The 25,963-nt window shown below is 45.5% G+C and overlaps 1 protein-coding gene across 3 annotated transcripts in view; it reads left to right on the top strand.

The window, feature by feature from the left end:
* PDPR (pyruvate dehydrogenase phosphatase regulatory subunit) overlaps positions 1–25,963 on the top strand; it is a 1,147,433-nt gene that overhangs the window by 630,530 nt on the left and 490,940 nt on the right. For all 3 annotated transcript variants that reach the window (XM_069655114.1, XM_069655129.1, XM_069655120.1), the window contains one exon: positions 10,595–10,719. In XM_069655114.1, the coding sequence (XP_069511215.1) occupies positions 10,595–10,719 (125 nt within the window). The remainder of the gene's footprint in view (positions 1–10,594; positions 10,720–25,963) is intronic.

The raw sequence follows: 25,963 nt of genomic DNA, 5'->3' as shown, positions 1-25,963 counted from the left end.
CGAGGAACGATCTAGCAGGTGAAGGAATTTCAGAGGACTCCTGGGCTAGAATATTTAACATAGCATTTCACGGGAACCTATTCACCTCAGACATGGAGCACAACTTTAAGATGTTGCAGGGGTGGCACAGGGACCCTGTGAAACTGTTGAGGATGTTTGCAGGGGTGTCATCGAGGTGTCAGAGAGGGTGTGGACAGATAGGCTCCAGAGGCCATATGTGGTGGCTCTGCTCAAAAGTCCAGGCTTATTGGGGGTCGGTGAGGGACTGGATAGCGGAAGTGACCGAAGAACGACTACCGCTGAACCCCCTAACGATGTTACTAGGCCTCCCCCCAGAGGAAACGGAGCTACACCGATATCCAAGGATGTGGGAAACCATGCTGAGGGCAGGCAGAGTCGCCCTTGCCCAGAAATGGAAGAGCCCAGACACTCCCTCCAAGGAGGACTGGTTGAAAAAAGTGAAAAACATGTTTTTGATGGACAAGCTAACTGCAATAGTGAATGATGATACTGGTTCATTCCTAGAGAATTGGTATGAAGTGCAACAATCCTGGGGATGGGATGTACATTGAACCCGAGATAAGGTCCCTGTCCTGGATGGATCGGGACCCTCCATGGGCTGCAAGACAATTCGACCTGGCAGCCCACGTCTTGGGGAACGGCGGCAGCAAGACAATCGGTGACATAGTCACAATTCGCATCACCTCTGAGACACAGGAAATGGAGAGAACATAGGGAGTCTCCCTAGATGAAAGTGACGATTTGGACACTGGAAGGGGGGTGGGAGGGATGGGGTGTGGGGGGGGGTGGAGGGTTTTCTGGTTTCTTTCAACTGTTTGTTGTATTGTAAAATGCCAATAAAAACTAAAATAATTAAAAAAAAGATGTCCCATCCATGAAATAAGTCTATCACATTTGACCAGACCCTTAAATAACTTTTGTAATATCGGAGGGTAATTAGCCACATACAGCCCCTGCAGATCCCTCGTGACCAATACTCCCAGACACTGCAAATTATCCTCTCTGACCTACATCCTCAAGCGCTCCAAGCCCTGTACATTCCGATCTCCCATCCGATCAAAAGGAAACAAGATAGATTTGGATATTTGGATTTGAAACCCAGAGAACACCCGATGCGGTCTGATAAACTCCACACCCTCCTTGACTAATGGGGTTCTGAAGATGCAATAACATATCGTCCACATATAAGCCCAGTTTGTATTTCACCTCGTCCACAACCGTACCTTCCACTTGCAAATCATCCCTTAACCTCTGGACCAGTGGCTCCAACGTGAGCGCAAACAGAAGCGCCGAAAGGGAACAACCCTGTCTTGTGCCCCTGCCCAAACCGGACCAATGGGAGAACTGCACGTTTGCTCCCACCCGCGGCCTCTGGCTGGAATACAGGGCCATTATTCTGCTCAGTGCCCCATTCCCCAGTCCAAACCTGCGTAACACTGCCTCCAGAAAGTCCCAATCAACTCTGTTCAAGGCCTTCTTGGCATCAAGGGACAGCAGCGTGGGATTCCCCCCTTACCCCCAAGCCCATTCAATCAGATGCAGATACTTCCACAGTGTATTCGCTCCCTGGCGTCCCCTATTAAACCCCACCTGATTCTGAGTGGACAAGTCGGGCATGTACACGTCCAGGCTGAGGCTAGGACATGGGTACACATCTTGGCATCCACATTAAGAAGCGTGATGGATCCTTGCCCACCTGGAGTATCACTGAGATTAGGGCCATCACAAAGGAACCTGGGGCATGTGCAGACGACATAATGTTATTAAATACCCTCATCAGATGGGGCACCAAGATGCCAGAGAAGGACTTGTAAAAATGCAGCATGTAGCTGTCCTCATCCGGGACCTTTCCCAACTATAAGTGCCGAATAACCGATAGCGCCTCCTCCCCCATTATCGGAGCATCCATGCGGGCCACTTCATCTGGAAAGAGCACCGGGAGAGAGATCCCACTCATGTAAGCCTCCAGATCGCCTGCATTCCCTTGTACCACACCTATGTACAACCCATCATAGAAGGCAGCAAACCCATCCATAATCCCCTCGAATGGGATTTCCTGTTAATGAACCATTCGAAGGAGGGACAGCCATAAGTGCCCTCCCTATTTGTACATGCAGCCGGTCAGGGTTTGGGGAGTACTAATAGGAGAGGAATTGTGCTTGCGCAGCCAGGTAGTGTACCCCTCAAAAGCAGGGAATGCCAGCCACCTCCTATAAAAGGAACCGTTAGCCTAGTACTGTAGTTTATTGTTCTGTATGCCCTTTTCTCTCTCCCACCCTTCTCCCCCCACTCTATCATGCACTTACACAAGTAGATATGCCTCTGGCCTAGTATGCTAGTTATTGTTAGATCATTCGGAATCTTTAAGGGCTTAAGAGTGACTGTATTCCCTTTTCCCTTCCTGCCTTGAAGCACTTTGAAGCACTTCACGTGTGTATAAGTGCTTTACAAATTTACAATAACATTTTCCAACTGAGTCTGACCTGCTTATTAGTCCAAAAAAATTCCAGTAAAGTGCCCTTAAATAAGGATTAGGGGAGGACCAATAACACGCTCAAAAAAAAGATACACTAACCTGTGAGAAAATCCATCTTGAATAGTGCGATTCAACCATATAATGAAAGTGGAAGATTTCTTGCATTTAGCTACCGTGGTTCCTGCTCCTTTCAGCGCCACTTCATAATTTCTTTGGTAAGAGCACCTCTGTGCTTCTAGAGATCTATATCCCCAGATATCTCGTCTTCTGGGCCAGCCACTGGACTCCTAGTCCATCACCAGAAATAAGATGGATTTGGAGGCATTACTTTTAAGTCCCGAGAACTTTCTGAATGCTTAAAAAGGTCTTGCATAACTGGTTCCAGGTTAGTTTGGGGGTCTTTTATGAACAATGTCATATCATCCACATATAGAGAAATAATCAGTTCATGCAAATATAATTGATGTTGATGTCTTTCCCTCACTAATGCTGCAAGGGATCCACTGCGAGCGCAAACAATAGTGGGGACAGGTGGCAAGAGGGACCCTAGTCAGAGGAAGCTTATTAGAAAGGCTCACATTGATAATCAGCCTAGAAACCTTCTGGTTATAAATCAGAGCAACAAACAAGATGAAAGCGGGACCAGCTCCCATTCTGCACAGTATTATGAATAAGAACTGCCATTCTATGGAGTTAAACACCTTTTCTGCATCCAATAGGCCAGTGTCAGCAGGCAGGTCTGGTTCCAGAGCCATATAAAACCAAATATGTATTTGAGGCCATATGAGGTTGGCCACCTCCCAGGGATAAACCCTGACGGGTCCGCTAATATGTTTTTTTACATAAATGATGCAAGCCTGTTAGCCAGTATCTTCACTAGAATTCCATTATCCACGTAAGGGAGATTGGACCTGTAAGTCGCCCACTCCGTTGGGGGGTGGGTGTTTGTCTGCCTTAAGTAACAAAATGATTACCACTGCTCTCATGGCAGAGTTCCACGTCGAGTCTCGTGATACATTGAGGAGGTGAGGGATCAAAGCAGATGCATACATTCTAACAATTATGTGAATACACCATCCAGACCTAGAGTCTTCCCACCCAGTAGGCCTTGGATAATCTTACAGATTTCATGAAAGGTTTTGGGGATGTTTAAAGCTTCCCTTACCTCCACGATGAACAAGTACAGTCCAGTCTGATCCAGGTATTGTTCAATTTGGTGAGGGGGATTTGCCTAGTGTCAAAGTGTACAAATCGGTGTAGCACTGTACAAAAACCTTCATGATGTCCCTCTATGAGTTTTGACACTCACCCCCAGAGTCAGCCAGGCAAGCTTCCTGCCTGGCCTTTGACCCTCCCCATACTGTCTCACCCTAATGTGGGTTCCAAAGTATTTGCATTCCCAAAGAACTGCCTCCCTGAATTGCTGCTATGTGACCTGTATACCGGCAAGGTCTTGTGGTCTTTGATTCAAAGGATATTCCCTTTCCAAATCTTTAAGCTTAGCCTCATGTCGGGCAAGTTCCGCCCATATGGCCCAGAGAACCCCTGCCTCCTTGGAGATGCATACCCCTCTATTAAAATATTTAAATGTTTCCCACAACATCTCTGAGGATTTGACCGATCTCGCATTGTTCTGAAAGAACTATGTGATTTCCTCCAGTGTAGACGTCCTGAAATCTAGGTCCATGAGTGAGTCTGCTTTAAATGTTCACCCTACGCTGGCTTGTCTAACAGTGGGACTACTATACACAATGTTTACAGAGTAATGGTCAGACAAATGTCGAGCATGAATTGTGCTTTCTTCACAAATTGGACTATTGCAACAGCCTCTTTCTTAATCTACCTACCTCTACTTTCCGCCCTTTGCAACTTATCCAGAACAGGACTGCAAGACTTGTCCTTGGCCTCAAGCCCTGGGATCGTATCTCTCCAGCTCTGAAATCTCTCCATTGGCTCCCAGTGGATGCAAGGATTAAATTCAAAACCCTCTGCATTGTCCACAAGGCTTTCTGGGGCCTGGGCCCAACATACCTTCAGCTATCCCTCCGCAAATACCTCCCTTCTCGAGCACTCCGCTCCTCTACCTCTAACTCCCTCAGGGTCAGTCGTTTCTCAAAGAAACAAGCTGGGGTAGATCTCTGTCTTCGGCTGGGGCCTCCCCCTGGAACAGCCTCACTGCCACTCTAAAACTTGAGGAGAACCATCTCCGGTTCCGGAAGCACCTCAAGACCTTCCTCTTTGCGTCTGCCTTTGCACCCCCCCCTCTCCCCTGCTGATTCTACTCTCCCTCGGCACCATGCACCTGGCCACCCTCTTTCCTCCGGGCCCAGGTACCTGCTCCTCTTGCCACCCGCACGCACTGCCTCCGGGCCACCCCTTGCACTGGGGTCTGTATCTGTACCCATACAGCCCCCACCCCTTTGTTTTATTCTTCCTGCACTTATCAGACCTACCCAGCCTGCTGCCTTAAACCCAGCACTGCCACTTGCTGGCTGCCCTCCCTCTGTTTGTTGACTTTTTATTTATTAATTTATTTATTTTTATTTGTTTTTTTTCCTCCTTGCTCCACACTTTCCTTTTGTTCCCCCTTCCATGCACTTCTTCTCCCCCTCTACCATGCACTTGCGCATTCTCAATGTCACTGGGCCTAGTAAGATCATTGTTTTTGTTTCTCCTCTGTTCCCCTTCCCTTGCCTTGTCGCGCTCTGAAACACTTGTGAATGAGCGCGATAGAAATAAAATATCAATATCAACCCACCTAGTGCCTTAATTAGACATTAAAATATAATCAATATGTGTGCCTGTTTTGAGTTTTGTTGAATAAAATGTGGAGTATCGCTCCAATTGGGTTTCTAGCTCCATTAAACCAACCAGATCACACATTTAGTGGACTCGCCTAGCCACAATGGATAGAGGCTGAGGAGCTTGGAAGAATCCATCTAAAAATATAGCCCCCTTCAAGAGGGATTTCTCCATGTCTTCTAGTGTCGAGATTCTCTCCTCTGCCACAGCCTGCCTGGCACTATGCTTGTTTCATGAAGGTCCACATTACAAATGAGGGTGTCTTTTTTTTTTTTTTTTTTTTTTGCATCTAGTGTGTGCATTCCAGCCTGCAACTGTATGAACATCCCTTTAATTTCAGGAGGCTCCTCTGTGCTGCCTGAAGTGGAGGTGCTACATGATTGTGGCCTCTGCGCTGCGGCGATGGATGCTCTTGCTTTTTTTTTTTACCAAGACCCCCAGCATCAAAGGAGAGCTTTTATTGACTCTTGTTGTGTTTGCCGTTCTCGGCAGGATGTGCCGTCCACCAAAATCACAACTGAAATCCAGATACAAATCAGCCTGTCCCTGATATTCTGACGACAGGCTAGATTAAGTCGATACACTCCATTCCTTGTCAAAGCAAATCAGCTTAATTAGGGCCCCACAGATTAGCCATGTACTTTGGCACAGCCCAGATGTGGGGATTTAGCTGCCCTCCTTTAGATCCTGCTGTTCGCCAGCCCTCAGCCTCGACAGCTCCTCTATATGTCGTCCAGCATGACAGGGTTGCGTGTTCAGACTTTACAGCGGATTCAATTGTCTACCATTATCCACATCCTGGCTGTCACTTTGAGAATCCCCAGCATTTATCCCACCTATCCTCCACAGCCGGAGGCTCCACTGGTACCGGAGATTGCTCCTCAGCTCCCCCAAGCTGGACCACACTGTCCATGCCAGGCATGCTCTTCTCCGCACTCACCAGCAGCTGCAGCTCGGCCCGGCTTCAGAGTTGCTGCACTGTCTCAGGCTTCTCCCAATATCTCTGCAATACTCAGGATCGCGATGGGGTCAGAGCACGCAAAGCCTGATCCGACTCACATCGATCACCCCGCCTTCCACCTCCTCCCCCAACAATGCCACTGGCTTGCTTCCTTCAGTCATTCCTCAATAGGATGGGGTCTTAGGCAAGGGGGCCAGGGCAGTGACCTATCTATCCTGGCTTCCCGACACCACCATACTTCTCCCAGATGATCCCGATTGTCCTCCCCAGGTTGCTGGTATACTTCAACAGAGATGGCCACAGAATATTGTGGTTGGCTATATGGGTGCTTCACACACACACAGTAATTAGCCCCCATCTTGGCCAGGCTCTTGAGCACCCCTTGCTCTGTTTCTAAAAGAATCCCAAGGCAATCTATCAGAATTCACTTTTTATACTGCATTGACATGGTGGACTGCCATCCCTTGTGATTCTTTTATATAACTGATGTTTTCTGTGCAGTTGTAGCATTAATGAGAGCCTGCACCTCCAACCCCCATGCCCTCTTGCCTCCAGGTAAGTTCTTGCCTGGTCCGGATGCCTCTTTCTTTCTTCTCCGAGACAGCTGTAGGTCCTGCTTTTATACTGGCATTTTGTGTGTGGGTCACCAGTACAAAAAAACACGTCCACAGTCGTAATGAGATGCTGTGAGCATGTTTCTACGAAAAATAGCAGAGAAAGTCAATGGAAATTATGCCACTCTTGCAGCCTTTCAATGCCACTTTTGTGAGTATGAAAATATCTTTGAAAAAGTGTTAACAAGAGAAAACGCTATGCATGAACTCCAACAAATTTGGGCGCAATGTTACATGAGATGAAGCAGTACATTATCCTCAGACCTGGACACAACTGGTGCCCTGCTAGAAGAACGGTAGTGGAGGCTAGAAGAACCTGACCATGAAGGTCAGATAGAGGAAGACGCATGCAGTGCGTAAAATTGAGGGGAGTTTTTGTTGGAGATTAAAGGCTTTTATTGTGGACACTAGTATTTCTGTGTCTTATTGTACGAGCTAAGTGTATTCTGTAAGCAGCTCTGTTGTGGATTTGAGGGAGGCTACCTATAGGTTTGAATGGGCTGGTTGGTAGCCTTTCAGGAACAAGCAGTGGTGGATAATATGCAGGGCAGGCCCCCAGATGTGTTGGCCTGCATCTCCCATGATCTTTTATTATTGTTTGTGCTGGCTAGGACCGAGAAGAGTTAGTTGTAAGCCATAACATCTGTAGGGCCCAAGGTTGCCCTCTATTAAATTGAGCATGCATAAACATAGAGATTTTACTAGACCCAGGGCATGGTACATGTTTTCGGGTTTAGTGCACAAGGAAGAGGGCTTGAACTGTGTGTCACATAAACTATAGTCTTTGTAAGATGTTTTTTTGTATGAGATGTGCCGTTATGTTTGTTTGAGCATAGTCTAACACACAGGGAATTGCTTTGATACACATTACCTCCAACAACGGGTATAGTATCCTTTCTGTTATCTAATATAACTGTAACACACAAAACAGAAGAAGGACGGAAAGCTTCACTTGAGCTAATTTCTTTATTGCGCCATCAAGGCAGCCCTAACACTCTCCCTAAAAAGGACACACTTTCCTAGCCCTTCATGATGCTCCTCACCCTAGAAAGCCCTGGTGCACCGACTAAGAGCATGGGTACATGCAGGCAGTGCTCACCCTGTTCCTACATGCGATGAGATGAATTTCAAAATATAATTTTTCACAAAGATTACATTCAACCCACTTTTTATTTTGGCACAAACAAGTTAAAAGTTACAGTTACGGGAAAATAAGTTTCCCGGCTGCACACTTTGGTCAAACAGACAGTTCACGTGGGACTGGGCGTCAGAGTTTCAAACAATTTATTTGCCCTCCGTGAGGTGTGTCTGGTTGTCCCAAGTGTAATGTCTAACACATTTTAAGAATATAAATATCAAAATCACACTCTCGACAAGTGAAAATGCACCCACTATTAGGCTCTTTTTTTGGAGTACATACACAGTTAAATTGTGCGAGAGCGCATAATTCATACATAAAACAAATTGCAATATCTACAACATCAATTCAAAATTTCCAAACTGCACAAGTCCACTTGTGCCACTCTTAGTCAGGTGACATCTATATTTCTAGTCGACCGGTTTCAATGATTGTCTTTCGTATATCGTCTTCCTCAGGACCCATTATTTTCTTTCTTAGACCCAATCTGCATGTCCCTCAGAGAGGGAGATTCAACATGTTCTGTTCGTCTGTTGTGTGTGCAATAAGGTAGCACATTAGGTTTTAGGAATTCCAGTTAGTTTGCTCAAAGCACCTATGTTGATCCTTGATCTGGCCTCTGTTATGGTTGTCTCATTTCAAGGGAGTAGACCTCTTCTGGTATAACGATCTTCTTATTAATGCACCTGGGGTACTATTAGTTTTATTCTTCAGTCCTGCCGCTTAGCGTCTCATACGCGGCGGTTTTCTCGCAGCGTTCAGCTGGCAGTCTTGTTTGAGCATAGTCCCATCCCCAAGTGGGTGTTGTATCTGTCAGCAAACAGAGTAGTTATATTTGTACAATAAACACCTATGCATATATCAGTTTTCTTATCCTATGCTTCTATAAGGACACCTGGGAGACAGGAGGGAGGAATGTGGCTTGGGGATTTCCTTCTCTTTGCTTTCTTTATGTACATTCTTAAAAATATCAGGAAACTGTATATTAACATAGCTGTGAGGAACTTGGCTCCGGCTCACCAATGGGAAGATTGTATGCAATGCAACTGAACATGAACTTTGTTGGTAGCGTAAAAGTATATTATTTTGAATATGTTGGGTGTTATAAGTAGAATGTTGTATGCATGCATCACTTTTGACTTTTTGAGGGGGTGGGGGGACTCCGCATTGGACAATACACTAATCACCTGTAATGTCTAACTGCAGCGTTACTGTATGTGCTTTTCTTTTTTTACATATGAGTACATTGAAATTCTCTCTGCATTTCCTCCCACACCTTTATGCCCTCTACTTTACCTTCCTCATCCTTCTCTCTTTTCATTGGCCCCACCACTCCCTCACACATCTCTTGCTTGAATATAGATATTTATCCTCTACTATACTTGTTCTCTCCAGGTGGCCTTTTATGGTGTTTCTCAGAGCTTTTATTTGACTGCTGTGGTCTCCTCTGCTTCACGTGCCAATTACATTTCATTCCCCTTTGACTGCCCTCCTTTGTACCGTTTATTGCCCAGTCAGTCCTTCTGCTCTTCTAGACACTACTCAAACTATTTGATGAAGGGAGAGGGCCTGAGCAGACGAGAGATGGTGAATGGGAAGTGTGTTGGTCAGAGACAGAGCACACCCCCGCCGCCCTGATTCCCCCACACCCCTCCACACACACACTACTGGGTTGGTGGATGTAGAAAAATTGATAATAATAATAATGATGACCAGCTGGTACATGCTGGACACCAAACTACTAACTGAGTCTGAGGGGAAAGATGAGGGTACCTACCTCAGGGATAGCTGCGAGAGAGACATAATGCTGGAGAAGTCCTGGAGCAAAATGCTACTACAACAAGGCCTTTGACTCTACTGATCCAGCCTTTGTGAATTAGACAAGCCCAGAGAGACAAATGAGAGAGTACACACCGACCTCTAGACAGAGGAGCAAGAGACCCAGCTCTATAGAAAGGCCTGCATATCGGCTATTGACTAGCATCAGACTGGGAAAAACCGAGGGGGAAAGTGCACGCACCTGTGCATGCTGGGTTAGAGTCCAACTCCAGTGACCCTGTGCAGCAATAACAGTGAACTTTGAGCTACTGTGGTGGTGAGGAGAGTCCACTGACCGAGATAACCTGAAAGTAAGACATAGCGTTCGGGGATACTGAGGCAGATCACTGAAATTTGAACAATTATTCTCTGTTGGATAGAAAGAGTTCAGTTCAAGAGAGTACAAAAGTCAGACGCTGCTTTCTGCGACAGAGGGTAAATCCATAGGCATCTGGAAAATAAAAAAGGCATTTTTAAGAGTCATTTTAAGAGTCGAGTGGGAGAGGGAGTGAGTCTAAGATGCACACCCAGAGAGAGGGAGACAAGTATTTACAGATTTAAAAACCAATGAAGAGGACTTTTAGATATTCTACTCTGGTTTAATTTAATGAGGGGGGAGGCGGAGGGGGAGGTAGAGAAGGAGAGAGAAATCACCTTCACCCAACTATTGGTGCTTTTGTGACATCAACCTTCACTACCACTTTTTCCCCCAATTGATGTTTCTTTGGTGAAAATTCTGCCACTCTTTCATTCTTTCCCTGTAGGTTCCTTGCAGAATGGATGGTGTATGGCTACCCGCTGGATAATGTGTGGCCGTTGGACCTGAGGCGCTTTGGGGCTTTGCAAAGTAGCCGCACATTTCTCCGTCACCGCGTTATGGAAGTCATGCGTAAGTGCACTCTTGATATTCAGTATTTGACGAGTGGTGAGTTAGAGTATAGTTAAAATTTTAAAACAAGTGTATCAAGTAACGTTTAACATGAGAAGAGGGCAACATAAGAACATCATTCTAGAGAGTCGGGCAGGCCTGACCCCACCCCACCCCCCCAAAGAAGATCTCCATCCTGAACATGTCCATCGAAGCAACACTAGGGTTAACAGTGGATCTATGTTTTTAGATTGATCATAGTACTTACAAATACTGTATTGCAACACAAATAAAGTTGTTCTTTCTTACACTGATTTAATTACATTAAAGAATGTGATTTCTCACTGGAAACCAACTATGTACACAAGCATGGATGCTGACTGACGGTACTAACATACCTCTAGTCTTAAGATATTTGCACATTTAGTGATATAAATCATTTAATTTGGGTGCCTGTATTCACGAAGGGCTTCAATGCAATAATTACTAATAACCTAATCCCATCCAGCTGGAAGGACTCCATAATAATACCATTGTTCAGGAAGGGTGATAGTTTGGACCCAAGATGTTACTGAATCATTTCATCAATTGATTCCACAGCCACTTGGCTGCGTAGGATGGTTTATGATCACATAACAAAATGGGCACAAACCAACAAGAGCTGAAGTTGGGCATGTTGATACTAGACAAGAATATCTGGGATTATGGATGCCCAGTCTTCCGGGGATGCATGGACCTGAATTTGGCATTAGATAGCGTGAATCAGCAAAAATAATGATCTACTCTGCATTCCCATGGTTTGCACTGGTCACTCTTAAATCTATTAATATCATTGCATAAAAACCTTTCTGCCAGGGTGAGACTGGATAACAAGGATAAGGCTACCCCTTCATTTCCTGTGCTAAGCAGAGTTAAGCAAGGGCGTATGCTGGCCCTGCTAGTATATCATCTTTATGTCCGCACACTATCTGTAGATCTAAATAAATAACGAAGGACGGAACCAGAATGGTAGCCAACAATCTATTGTGTCCTATCATATGCAGATAACGTTTTCATGCTGGCACGCACCCCAAAGGCCTTGCAAAAATGTATAACAGGTTATGTCAAATATGTGGAGATGAGAGATCGGGCCCTGAATGTTTTAAAATCCAATCTAATGTGTGTGGGAAAGCCAATTGGCAAGCCTCCCTCTGTCATGGCATCTACTAGGAAATAAAAAAGAAAAGTGGGTTTGCAGATTTACATATCTTGGAATAGTTCAATGTGCTGAACTGGTGTGATTACATTAATTGTTCTGCCACCACATGTGCTCAAGCAAATGGTGCGGTCATTAATTATGGCAGGGACATGGGTGGCCTAACTTTTTATTCAATACTGCCAATCTACCAGGCCTGGTCAATTGCAATCAATGCTTATGGGGCTGAAGTGTGGGGTTGTTCTCCTGTGACATCGATCCAAATCAAAGAAAACATCTTATTATTTAGATCGTTTTATGGAGTTGGGAAAAGTGCCACTTCATATCTCTTACAATGGGAAGCCAGTTTGGGCTATGTTAGCAATATAATAAGTCTCAAAACTTTATTGTTCTGGATCAAATTATGGTCGAACTCAGTTACATCTGAGACACGCTATCCTTAAGGTATTGCTGGTCTCTGATATTTGTTCTAAAATTCCTTAGCTTAGTCAACTAAAAAAGCAATTGAATTCCATTGGTTTTCAAATTATTGAATTCCTTCTCTAATATACATAAAAACGGAATTTGAGTACATTTGAGAGTTTTGGAATATTGAAGGAACTTGCGCCATAGCCATAGCACTTAGGTACGGAAGAAATCTTTTTCTCATTATTTTGCAGTTTGTTGCCATTAGGCAAAATCCAACTATGTGTGATGGTTTTCGAGTCTGCATGTGTATTGTGTTCCGTTCACCCTAAGGGGTAACTGTCTACCCATACCCACTGTGATGAATTGACACACAGATGAATATGGCCATTATATGAGTGCACCCTGTTCCTGTGATCTCACCCGTTTTCTATTGTTCAGTCTGTTATTTCTTGCACTTAGGTCTTGGCTCTTAATTCTGTTATTAAAAAAGTAAAACTGTAGAAAAATAGTCGATGCTAAGAAATATTTGTGCTCTATGCCAGACAAACAAGCTGCCTATACTGTACATTCCTTCATCAAAGGAGTGCTATCATTGGAAGATGATTGTCAGATTAATTAACTTTATAATTGTTATTACTGCCATGTCTTTTATTTTTATTTGTATCATTGTTTTAACTTGTATCACAATAATATTCTATTGTGATGGTTTTAGCCTTCGAAATAAAGATGTATTACTACTACTAGTGATCTATTAGTTAATAACCTGAACATATTGGTCCTCAAATTAGGAGCCTTTCAATGTTCAGCGCTTTCTGGTCTTGCAGAACTTTAGAAATAATGTATTGGTCCTGGCTGAGCAACCCAATCTTTTCAAAATTACTTTGAATATAGTGCTAGAACCACAATACAAGCAAACAGTTCCCATCGAAGAAATAAAATGAAAACATCCCCCAGGAAGAGTTTTTAAGGACAAAAAGAAGCTGCAGCATAGTTGTTTTACAACAATAATTTTAACTAAAAAAACATATTCCAGAACATATTCTCCTTCCTCTCCAACAGATCCAAAATAGTACACATGCCTCCTTTCTCCTCGACTACCCACCCTATGCCACAGAACGCCTCTCTCTCTCATCTCTGCTCTTTCATCTCTACCCGAGTCCCCTTCCCGTACTCATCTGATCCTACGGTCTATCTTGCTACAACTATGCTGACAACACCCAAATTGTCTTCAAGATCCCCAAGGGGCCTTCTTCCTCCACCCCTGATCTCACATCATGCCCCTCATAAATCTAACACTGAATGACTGCCAACCACCAACCCAGCAAAAACTGAGGTCATGCTTTGCAGGAAGACTGCCCTTTACCCCCAACTCACCCTGTGGCTGCCCACTCTACGGCAAACCCCCATCACCTCCAACACAGTTAAAAACCAGGGATGCATAATGAACTCGCACCTGACATTATCACATCACATCAATTCAGCGACAGAAAGTTGCTACCTACACTTGCTCATTCCCCTACCTCACCTTCCCACACAGAGTCGCTGCAATCATTGCTCTTGTCTTCGCATGCTTAAATTACGGTAAAGCCCTATACCTGGGCCCCCCCACATCACAACTAAGAAAACTCAAACGGGTACAAAACAATGCAGCAAGGCTTCTTCTTGCCCTAGGCCATAGAGAGCACATGAGACCCACCCTCTGTGTCCTCCACTGGCTGCTGATCAGGCGACAATCCCCCTTCAGGGCAATGTGCATCACCCACCGACCTCTCCACAACACAGGACCAGAATAACTGCAGAACAAATTCACATACTACAGGCCAATCTGTGATCAGGTACAGGACTCCTTGTCATCCTCCCAGTTACAAAATCAACCAGATTACGGGGCTCATCTTTCTTAGTCCAAGCACCCACCATATGGAACTCGATTCCACTTACCATCCACTGCACAGGATCACCTTGCCTTCCGGAAGGCTCTCAAAACCTGGGTTTCCCCTTCTGTATCCTGACTGGCTTAGTTCGTCTCGTGGGTGAACCGTTACTCCTAGTCAGGAAAAGGATTCCAGCCAGACCTCATGACATGCTTTGCAAGACCGTGTTGTAGCTAGATGCCAGACTTGGTTCACAGGTATGTCACGTCTAACACTCCATCACAATGGAACATAGCTGGATCCCACCCAGGGGAAAGTATCCACCCATGTAACGCTCACATGATTCCCGTAGAGGCGCCGGTCTTGACTGGGCGTATACCGTATCTTCAAAGGTGATGTGTAACACACGGCTGGCTCTTTGGGCTGGACCTCTGTGCACTGTATGTCTGACTCGAAGGGTAAGATGTCTGCAGATAGAAAATATGGGATTAAGGAACTGGGTTATTGAATGTCTCTCTCTTCTTCCCTTTCTCTTCTCCTGTAGAACCCCAAAGGTTAACGCTCTCACCTTAGGTAAGTGAACGCCGTGCTCTCCATCTGCCTCGGGGCAGGGTACTGTAACCAGTTTCTTCACTGGATAAGGGGAGCAGGCCTCTTGACTTCAGAGGACTGCTGTCCGTCGTTTACTGCACGAACGGTAAGTTTCGAGTAATTCTAATGTCTTTAAAGTCTTTAATAATGATGTTTCTTGTTTTGCAGGGTTCCGGCGATGGCGGATGACGGGCTGAAGTGAGTTGAAGATGGAGCCTGTGAGATGAATAGAAGCGCCTGGAAGCACGTAAGTAAGCGCTTGTTGCCTGCTTCACGATGCGCTCTAACTGTCTTTTTATTTTGCAGGTACAAGTTCGGAGCGGCTGCAGGGTGCCGGAATACCCACTGGGTTAGATGTGGAAAGGAGTAATGGCACGTGAGTATTAAAGTTCCCCAATGTCTTTAAACGCACCTTGTTTTGTCTTTCAGATGCGGGATGCAGCGCCGAAGGCCTCCGGAGCGCACGAAGAGTAGGTAAGCCTTTGTCTTTCAGATGCCGGAATGCAGCGCGAGGCGTTGGTGACAGCCGATGGACCAGGTAAGTGAAGAGCTGTCACTGAAGACCGTAATGCTAACCTGTTCTTTCTTGTCTTTATAGGTGTTGCTGAAGACTGGATTCAGGATGGTAAGCCTTTTTCCTTAGGCCCAGGATCAGATGCAGAAGACACAATGAGCGTTCTGCTGCAGAGGATGCAGAATAACGCAAAGCAAGATTCATCCATCGGGTGTGGTTTAAATAGCCTCCTGTAGTGCTTAGGTGTCTCCTTCCACAGCCACGCCTAGGTAAGAAAAGAGTTCCTGCTTTCCAGAAGAGTTCCAGTGTTTTGAATCTAGGGAGTGGCTCCTGCCCCACCCAACAGGAAAAGTAGTTCCAAACAGAAGAGGATCAGAGGCTCAACTGGCAGGCAAGTAAGCAGCATGGTCTGCTGCAGGTAAGTCCACCCAAGCATTATGAGCCCGGCGCTTCCAGCGCTGGGACTGGGCATATTTATGAGCCTGGTGCCACTGGCGCCAGGACTGGGTCCAAAAGGTCCCAATTGGGACTGGTTGGCACTCGGAACCTGGGTTATGGATCTGCTTCCAAGGGAGTTGGGAAAACCCTGACCTTTTGGAAGCAGAGATCATGACAGGACCCCCCCTCAAGGCCCCTCCCAAACCGGGCTTCTCCGGGGGTTTTGGCTTGTCAGGAAATGTTCGGTGAAATCTTTTGATTAGGCGAGGAGCGTGGACATATTCAGCAGGTTCCCAGGATCTCTCTTGGGGGCCGTAGCCTTTCCAGTCAATTAGGTAAAATAGTTTAGATTTGGAGATCTTGGAGTCCAGAATGCTTTTGACTTCAAACTAGAGTTCTCCATCAACTAGGATAGGTTTTGGAGATTTAGTTAGTCGGGTTTGAGGTTGCACGGGTTTTAATAGAGAGACGTGGAAGACCGGATGTATCTTCATGTGCGGGGGCAAGTCCAACTTGACCGCTACTGGGTTTACTATGGTAGTGTTGGAATAGGGACCAAGGTATCTTGGGTTGAATGTGCATGGCCCTTTTAGAGGTAGATATTTGGTGGATAACCAGACTTGATCCCCAACTTGATATTGAGGGGCTTCCTTCCGATGTTGATCTGCTCCTTGTATTGTTCTTTAGCCCTTTGAAGGTGAGAAACAGCTTCCTTAAAGGCTTGGGTGATTGTAGAATGCAGGTAGTCTAATGCTGGTGTTTCAAGATCTTGGAGGGGATCCAACTCCGAGGTTCGAGGGTGACTGCCGTACAAAAGAAAAAACGGGGTTTTCCCAGTTCCCGAATGGACAGAGTTATTGTAGGCATATTCGGCTATCCAAAGGATGTCTTTCCAAGTTTTTTCAGTTTGTTGCAGCATGCAGCGTAAATACTGTTCCAGAGTTTGATTAGTCCTCTCGGTTTGTCCGTCGGTCTGAGGGTGGTGACTGGTTGATAGTCTCACATCAATTTGAGCCGACCGACAGCAACTTCGCCAAAAATGAGAAATAAATTGACTACCTCGATCCGAAATTAGAACCGAAGGAAAACCGTGCAGTCGGACGATGTTTTCGAGAAATTCTCGGGCCAGAGTTGCTGCTGTTGGCAAGCCTTTGAGCGGAATGAAATGCGCCATCTTGGAGAGTAAGTCCACGATTACTAGAATCGTATTGTATCCGGAGCATGGAGGTAGATCGGTGATGAAGTCCATAGAAAGCGTATGCCAAGGGCGAGGTGGGATGTCAATAGGGCGTAAGAGGCCTGCTGGTCTTTCCTTTTGACTCTTGTTTTGGGCGCATACTCCACAGGACATTATAAAGTCTCTGATATCTTTTTTCCAAGACGGCCACGTAGCGCTTGATCTTTTCTGAGGTCTTGGCCATACCGGGATGTCCTTCCATTAAAGAATCGTGATAACAAGAGATTACTTTTTTCTGTAAATCTGTGCTGGGTAGGTATAATCGTTCTTGGAAATACAATAAGTTGTCCTTTACTGCAAAGTCCTTTCCCTGCAGATGCCAATTCTGTATGTCTGCTGGAGTTACAAGTTGCCTGGCTTTATCCTTAACTTCCTCTATGGATTCTGTGGCGATTACACCCAGAATTCTTTGTTCGGGAATGATTGGTACAGGTTTAGGGTTGATCAAGTGTTCTTCCACTCCCATCCGAGAAAGGGCATCAGCTTTACCGTTCTTTGTACCAGGTCGATAGGTAATTATGAAGTCAAATTCGGCAAAGAATAATGCCCAACGGAGTTGTCTAGAGGATTGGGCTTTTGCGGTTTTCAAATATTGCAGGTTTCGGTGATCCGTAATCACAGTATCAGTGTGTCGGGCCCCCAGCAGATAATGCCGCCAAGCCTTAAAGGCAGACTTGATAGCCAGAAGTTCCTTGTCAGTAATCGTGTAATTGATTTCAGGAGGCGAGAATTTGCGGGACCAAAATGCCACGGGATGCAACTGATTGGTTACCGGGTCCTTTTGTGATAGAACTGCCCCCATGGCAAGGCTTGAAGCATCAGTTTCCACGATGTAGGGGAGTTCGGGCGAGGGTGTTTTAAGATTGGTGCAGAGATAAATTTAGTCTTCAAATCCTGGAAAGCTTGTTCCGCCTCGGTAGACCATTCAAAACGTTTGTTTTTCTTTAACAAGGCAGTGATGGGCTGGACTATTCGAGAGAATTCGGGGATAAACCTGCGGTAAAAGTTAGCGAAGCCTAACATGCTTTGCACACCTTTTACGGAGGATGGTGATGGCCATTTGAGAACTGCATCGACCTTCTTTGAATCCATACGCACTCCGCCAGGTGATAATATGAATCCCAAGAATTCAACTTCAGTCACGTTGAAAACACATTTTTCCAACTTAGCGAAAAGTTTGTGTTGACGCAATCTTTCGAGGACCATTTTCACGTGTTTCCGATGTTCAGATTCCGATGAAGAATAAACGAGGATGTCGTCAATGTAAACAACAACGCACACATCTATGAGCTCTCTGAGGACATCGTTCATAAAATATTGAAAGGCGGCCGGGGCATTGCAAAGTCCGAAGGGCATGACCTGATATTCAAATAGCCCATACTTGGTGCGGAAGGCCGTCTTCCATTCATCGCCCTCTTTTACTCGTACCAAATGGTAAGCTCCTCTAAGATCCAGCTTTGTATATATGCATGCTTTTCTGACTTGGTCCAGGAGTTCAGGGATCAAAGGTAACGGATATCTATTCTTAACGGTGATCTGGTTCAGGGAGCGATAATCTATACAAGTTCTAAGGTCTCCTTCCTTTTTTGGAACGAAGAACAAAGCTGAAGAAGCAGGGGACTTGGAAGGACGAATAAACCCATTTGCCAGGTATTGATCCAGGTATTGTCGAAGGTGAAGGTTCTCAGGCTCGGTGAGGGCATAAATTCTACTACAAGGAGGAGTAGATCCAGGTATCAGGTCTATCTGGCAGTCATAAGACCTATGAGGAGGTAGAGAGTTAGCCTGATCCTTCCGGAAAACATCTTGGTATTCTAGGTATTCGGGAGGTAACTGGGGAGTCTCTGAAGAAATTGCTGCCAGTGCAACACCAGGTGGAGGGTGACAAGTAGAGACACATTCTGGAAACTGGACCGTTCTTGCTCGCCAATCGATCAGAGGATTGTGTTTCTCTAACCAAGGTATTCCTAGAATAATCTGAAACTGAGGGGCCTTGATCACATCGAACACGATCTTCTCATGGTGTCCATCTTGACTTACTAGCGTCACCTCTTGAGTGGTATGCGTTACTGGCCCGGAGGCTATCTCCGTACCATCCACCGTAGTAATGACGTCCTTTACAGCCTTGGGACAAAGAGTTAGATTCATCCTCAAAACCATTTCATGATCCACATAATTGCCGATGGCACCGCTGTCGACGTAAGCTTCAATTGCATGTAATCGATCCGGATTATCAGGACTAATGAGGACCATAGGTATCACGAAATGCGAGGTCACGGAACTGGTTTTCACGCTCGGCAAGAGGACCTCTATTCTTGTCGGGCGAGGTCGTTTCCCTGCTCAGAGTTTGTAACTTTGGTAGCTGCAGCTCCTACTGCCTTCTTGGCAGGTTTCACCGGACAGTCTCGAAGAAAGTGCCCTGAGTTTCCGCAATAGAGGCATAATTGCAACTGTTTTCTCCTTTCCCGCTCCTTTTGTGTTAGAGGACCTTTCAGACCCCCTATTTGCATGGGTTCCCCGGAGTCTACTCCTTTGGAAGGAGTTGGCGGTTTGGAAAATACTCGAGCATCAAACTTGGAACGATCGGCCTTCCTGTTCTGCAGTCTGTGATCTATTTGAACGACTAAGTCTATATAGTCCGAACAATCTTGTGGGGGATTCACTACTTGGGCTAACACATCTTTGAGCTCTCCACGTAGACCTCTATAAAACAGCGTAATCCTTTTGTCCTCAGGCCATTGGGTTTCCACTATCAGTCTGTTGAAAGACGCTATATAAGCCAAAAGGTCTTGATTTCCTTGTCGCAACGAAAGAAGCTCATTGTCCAAGGCCTGCCCCTGTGAATGTCTTGCGAACAGTTTTTCCATACTGAGCTGAAAAGCTTGAAAATCATGGAGGACCGGATCATCTTGATTTACTAGAGGGATCGACCAGTCTGCCGCATTGCCACTAAGGTACGAAAGCACGAAAGCTACTTTAGCTTGATCAGTTGGAAAGGCTGCTGGCCCGCATAAGAAATGCAACCGGCACTGATTGATAAATACTGCAAACCTCTTTGGGTCACCAGAAAATCGTTCGGGCGGAGTCAGAGGTACATTCCCAGGTAGGTTGATCTGCACTGGATTCATAGAGGATGTAGAAGGAAGATTTCCCCCAGATGCGGGTAACGGGGTCTGTCCGGCTTGTGACTGTAGCAATTGTCTAGCGAGATCATCTGTTCGCTCCTTGGAAATAATCAGTTCCCTTCTTAGAGCGTTAGTTTCCTGACGGGCTGCATGCACTTCTGCCCTTAGTTCCCCAAGTAACTGGGCTAGCTGGTCGGTATCCGAGGTTTCCATAGCGCCTGGGCGGGAGTTTTGTGGTAGGCTTTGCGTTCTGTAACGCTCACCTGATTCCCGTAGAGGCGCCGGTCTTGACTGGGCGTATACCGTATCTTCAAAGGTGATGTGTAACACACGGCTGGCTCTTTGGGCTGGACCTCTGTGCACTGTATGTCTGACTTGAAGGGTAAGATGTCTGCAGATAGAAAATATGGGATTAAGGAACTGGGTTATTGAATGTCTCTCTCTTCTTCCCTTTCTCTTCTCCTGTAGAACCCCAAAGGTTAACGCTCTCACCTTAGGTAAGTGAACGCCGTGCTCTCCATCTGCCTCGGGGCAAGGTGCTGTAACCAGTTTCTTCACTGGATAAGGGGAGCAGGCCTCTTGACTTCAGAGGACTGCTGTCCGTCGTTTACTGCACGAACGGTACGTTTCGAGTAATTCTAATGTCTTTAAAGTCTTTAATAATGATGTTTCTTGTTTTGCAGGGTTCCGGCGATGGCGGATGACGGGCTGAAGTGAGTTGAAGATGGAGCCCGTGTGATGAATAGAAGCGCCTGGAAGCACGTAAGTAAGCGCTTGTTGCCTGCTTCACAATATGCTCTAACTGTCTTTTTATTTTGCAGGTACAAGTTCGGAGCGGCTGCAGGGTGCCGGAATACCCACTGGGTTAGATGCGGAAAGGAGTAATGGCACGTGAGTATTAAAGTTCCCCAATGTCTTTAAACGCACCTTGTTTTGTCTTTCAGATGCGGGATGCAGCGCCGAAGGCCTCCGGAGCGTGCAAAGAGTTGGTAAGCTTTTGTCTTTCAGATGCCGGAATGCAGTGTGAAGACCTCCGGAGCGCACGAAGAGTAGGTAAGCCTTTGTCTTTCAGATGCCGGAATGCAGCGCGAGGCGTTGGTGACAGCCGATGGACCAGGTAAGTGAAGAGCTGTCACTGAAGACCGTAATGCTAACCTGTTCTTTCTTGTCTTTATAGGTGTTGCTGAAGACTGGATTCAGGATGGTAAGCCTTTTTCCTTAGGCCCAGGATCAGATGCAGAAGACACGATGAGCGTTCTGCTGCAGAGGATGCAGAATAACGCAAAGCAAGATTCATCCATCAGGTGTGGTTTAAATAGCCTCCTGTAGTGCTTAGGTGTCTCCTTCCACAGCCACGCCTAGGTAAGAAAAGAGTTCCTGCTTTCCAGAAGAGTTCCAGTGTTCTGAATCTAGGGAGTGGCTCCTGCCCCACCCAACAGGAAAAGTAGTTCCAAACAGAAGAGGATCAGAGGCTCAACTGGCAGGCAAGTAAGCAGCATGGTCTGCTGCAGGTAAGTCCACCCAAGCATTATGAGCCCGGCGCTTCCAGCGCTGGGACTGGGCATATTTATGAGCCTGGTGCCACTGGCGCCAGGACTGGGTCCAAAAGGTCCCAATTGGGACTGGTTGGCACTCGGAACCTGGGTTATGGATCTGCTTCCAAGGGAGTTGGGAAAACCCTGACCTTTTGGAAGCAGAGATCATGACAACCCACTGGCATACATCTGCAACAATCACTGCTCGACTTACCCCACCCAAATACACATCACCACTTCCAATAGAATGCAGCTGAGACCTATGAAAAAAATGTGCTCAAGCAATGCACATAATCAGTACCCTTGACTCTCCTACTTTCCTGATAGTCTGTCACAGCACCCTGCCTCTCATCTCATTTGCGTGGGCTGCGGTCAGTGTCCTAGCCAACCCCTACCTACCTTTGTGCTGACAAACAATTCACAGATGAATTGAGAATTATTCATTCACATCTCAGACCCGTAGTCCTCTAAAGGGCGTTCATCCACACAGCACTTCGAGGCCATACCAATGGAAGTAGGCACTATACAAATGCCATATAGAATAACATATAGGCTAACCAAAAGATATACCTCAATATGGCAATACAAAAGTTGACATGGGGGCCACCAGGGGGCAGTAACAAGATGGCCACCTCATAACAAAGCTCTGCTCCCCCTTCCTCTTTATTGTTGTAACAATACAGCTCAGTTTAACCCTGTAACCAGCTGAAGTGATCAGGGATAAGCTGGGAGCACAGCATATGAACCTCATGATTGCTTTTAAAAAAAAGCCATAGCCCCGAAAATGTGCTGCCTCTGCAGAGTACATATCATGTAATGTGTTGAGGCTAGGGTAGAATGTGGCTGGGGGAATAGCTTAGGGGCAACACGTTTATGTTGGAAGCGAGACAGCCCAGCGCAACACAGGTTTGAATCAAGATCAAGAGCTTAGAAACCAATCTCTGGTATTAAGCATGCTATAATAGACTACTCATTATAATATTATAATAATGAGGCCGGTATGGGAGGTGGCGACACGGAATGCAGTGGTCCTGTCGTGTTAAGGAGCGGGCTGCCATGAAAAGGAGCGGTCTGTTGGTGGAAGCAGTCCTATAGTTTGGGTTTTACACAGGTGAGGACCCCTTAAACCTTACCCCTCATATGCCAATGAACATATAGGAGATATCGCAAAGCGGCAGCCATGGAACAGCACACTGAGTGACCCAGTGGCGAAACCCACACGGACCCCCCTCCCACACCCCCAAGAGTCTTGAGATAAGGCGACTGTTAAAGGTATGGCCCAAATTTAGGCTGAGGCTTCTGGGGATCCAGAAAACACATAGGGAAGCCTGTAGAATATTCGGTCAGGAGGATGTGATATTTAGCTGGGGGAGGGCTGTAACACGGCAGTCTGGAAGGTTCCACACCACGAGGCACTCCTGGTCTGTAAATACAGGGACATGTAAGAATGATTTATGGCTGGAACAGTCCTTTAGCTGATACCAATCTTCTTACTGATGGCGCTACCTCCCACCCCCAAATGGAGGGCGAAATTAAGAGCCAATAGCAGATTTCACCCTTATTACTTGCTTTGGCAACAATGGAGTTTTGGCTCTTGGATATGTCCATGAGTTGGAAGAGTACACTTCAACAGTTTATGAAACAGGGTGCGAATGGTATGCAGGTAGACAAACTGCAACAGACCTGTCATCCTGCTATGGAGCAACCGAAAGCGATCTACAAGCTATCCTGGGAAAAATAGGAGGCATGCACGCACATATACGATTAAATGGAGTGCATGGAGGACAGAGTGCGTGGGCTGGAGGCAAATCAATCCTCAGTGGATATACTGGAATCTCAGTTGGATGTTAGAATTTCAAAACTGGAAAGACAAGGAGATGACATGCGTCTGAAATTGGACGATATCAAGAATAAAGAAAGACGCAATGATCCTCTGATTTTTTTCGTGATCCGGAAGCAGGATAGTGAATCTCCCAAAGACATTCAGAGGTCAGTGCAGGACATTTTGAATATTATCTTCAAGGATGAAGGCGGGATCAAAGTTACAATCAATAGGGTCCATAGAGCCGGTTGTGCAGGAAAGGGCACTCGCTCAGTTCTGGTGAGATTTTATTATTACATTAAAACATCCAAAATGTCTATATATCAAGATATGTCAGTGTATACATTGATGAGGTACAAACAATGCACTAACCTCACAAAGCAGTAGAAACTGAAGGGTGTGAGATACAGATGGGGATATCCGTTCTCCATCTGTTTTGAATGGGAAGGCATGAAACAATTTGATCACAGAAGTTATTCAGAGAGTCACAGAAGAGCTAATTAAAGGAGAAGGTCCATCTACAGTTACTGAACCTCGGCAAAGGAAAATTCCTCTGGCGAGAAATAATTGGAAAGTAGGAAGATCCAGGGATCCAGGAAATTGAAGCGGTAGAACACTCCCACTACTTCCCTGATGAATTCATGAGAGAGGAGGGAGTAATCACTTTCCGATGGTAGCATGGTATATTTTCGGATCTGAACAAAGAGAAGCAGATGGAAGTCACCTTATGCAGTACTTGGAGGGCTCTATTATTGTGGTTATGAGGATCCGGGCAATGGGGATATGCAATGTTTACTATTGAGTATGTGCTGGGCTCCTGGTGCAAAAGTGTTCTATGATATTGTTCAAGTGGGTTGTACAAGTTATACATGTGAAATGGTTACAAGTACATTTTCATAGAAGAAATGGATAAGGAGCCCCGAGTTTGGACTGGTAAAATTAGGGAAATAAGGGGGTGGAAGATGAATATCTGGTGGTTGGACTCTGGTTGGAGGATTATGGGAGTACATAGTCGAAACACCATTGGGAAGGGAGTTTGGGCAGGGAAGATGTTTGGTGGGGGTGGGTGTATTTTGGAGCAAGTTGTGGGTTATTTTGCTTTTACTTGAATGTTTTTCTTTCCCTGATCCCTTATGTTTCTACTTCTGGAAATGGTAATTTCTATTATAGATTGACCAGGAATTTCAGGTTGTGGTTAGCTCATGATTTGCAATGTGGTGAATGCTGTGACTACGCTTCCTTTCATGATATGCTTGACACAAAGCCTTACATTGAACATTAGAGGCTTAAATTCACCGTTCAAAAGAGAATTTCATAGGCTGAAATTGTATATACTATTTTTGCAAGAAACACATTTAGTTAGGGGCTCTGAGCAGTTAATAGGAAGGGGTATTGAAAAAAGTATGTTATGCCTCAGTAGATTGGAAGAATAAAAGGGTGGCTATTGTAGTAGGAGAAACGGGTAGATAAACTGTGCAACCGAGAAGGTAGATACCTTTTTCTTAGGGGGACTCATTGGGGACCTACAGTCACCATTGTGTTAGTATATTGCCTCAACCAAGGCCACCTGCCCTTTTGGGTCGGTATAGGCCACCGCCTGAAACTATTTGTGGAAGGGGTTCTATTGATCAATGGTGATTTTAATATGATGTTAGACTCTACTAAAGATACACTGCGAACAAAAGACACCCATTCCTCGAATGTTCTGCTTAAGGACTCACTAAGTCTCGGGAGCTCAATCGAGACTTGGACTTGGTAGATTTTTGGGACGCCAGTAGAGAACCCAATCCCCTATTTACACACTGTTCAACAGTTCATGACTCCTGTACCCTAATCGTACATCTAAATACTACGTAGACCGAAAATGTCCAGGTACTTAAGTAACTGATAATATCTGGTGGTAATAATATTTATTTTGTGTTTTATAGTCCTCCATATGTATGCAGGGTATTATCGAGCGGGTATTAGTATTAATAAATATTGTTTGTGAACGTCAACTCAAAATTTTGTTGTTTAAGAATTAAATGTTTGCAACCATAATAATCCTCTCGCTGAATAATCTCCTTGCAAAATCCTCATAAAGATATTTAGGGCCCAATTCACCAAGAAGTAATTATGAGTAGTACCTGGCCCACTGATGGACCTAGTCTGTGTAAGTCATTAGTTCTCCACAATACATGTATTGCAAATAGGACTTCATTCACTAAGAGTAAGTCAAGTGCAAGTTAGAGGTATGGTCACATTTTGACACTGTTGCTCAGCCATATAACAATAGTAAAATGCATTATGTGCTACATCCATCTTGGTTAAGTCTTGTGCTGCACCGATCCTAGCTCTTGGAAGTCTGTACACTCCTAATGCCCATGAGAGGTTTAACTAACGACAGCCACACACCAGAAGCTAAAACATGTGCAGTACTGAGATATGTAATACTATACATTCACGAATGCTAGATAAAAAAAACAGACTGAGCCTCTTTGATATATTAGACAATGCAGAAGAAGGTCTCTGACACAAAGGTGACATGTT

This window comes from Ambystoma mexicanum, chromosome 1p (assembly GCF_040938575.1).
Source record: "Ambystoma mexicanum isolate Mex_15411 chromosome 1p, UKY_AmexF1_1, whole genome shotgun sequence".
Taxonomy (NCBI): Eukaryota; Metazoa; Chordata; class Amphibia; order Caudata; family Ambystomatidae; genus Ambystoma; species Ambystoma mexicanum.
The sequence above is the reverse complement of the archived record's forward strand: the minus strand, read 5'-3'. Positions and strand labels throughout refer to the sequence as shown.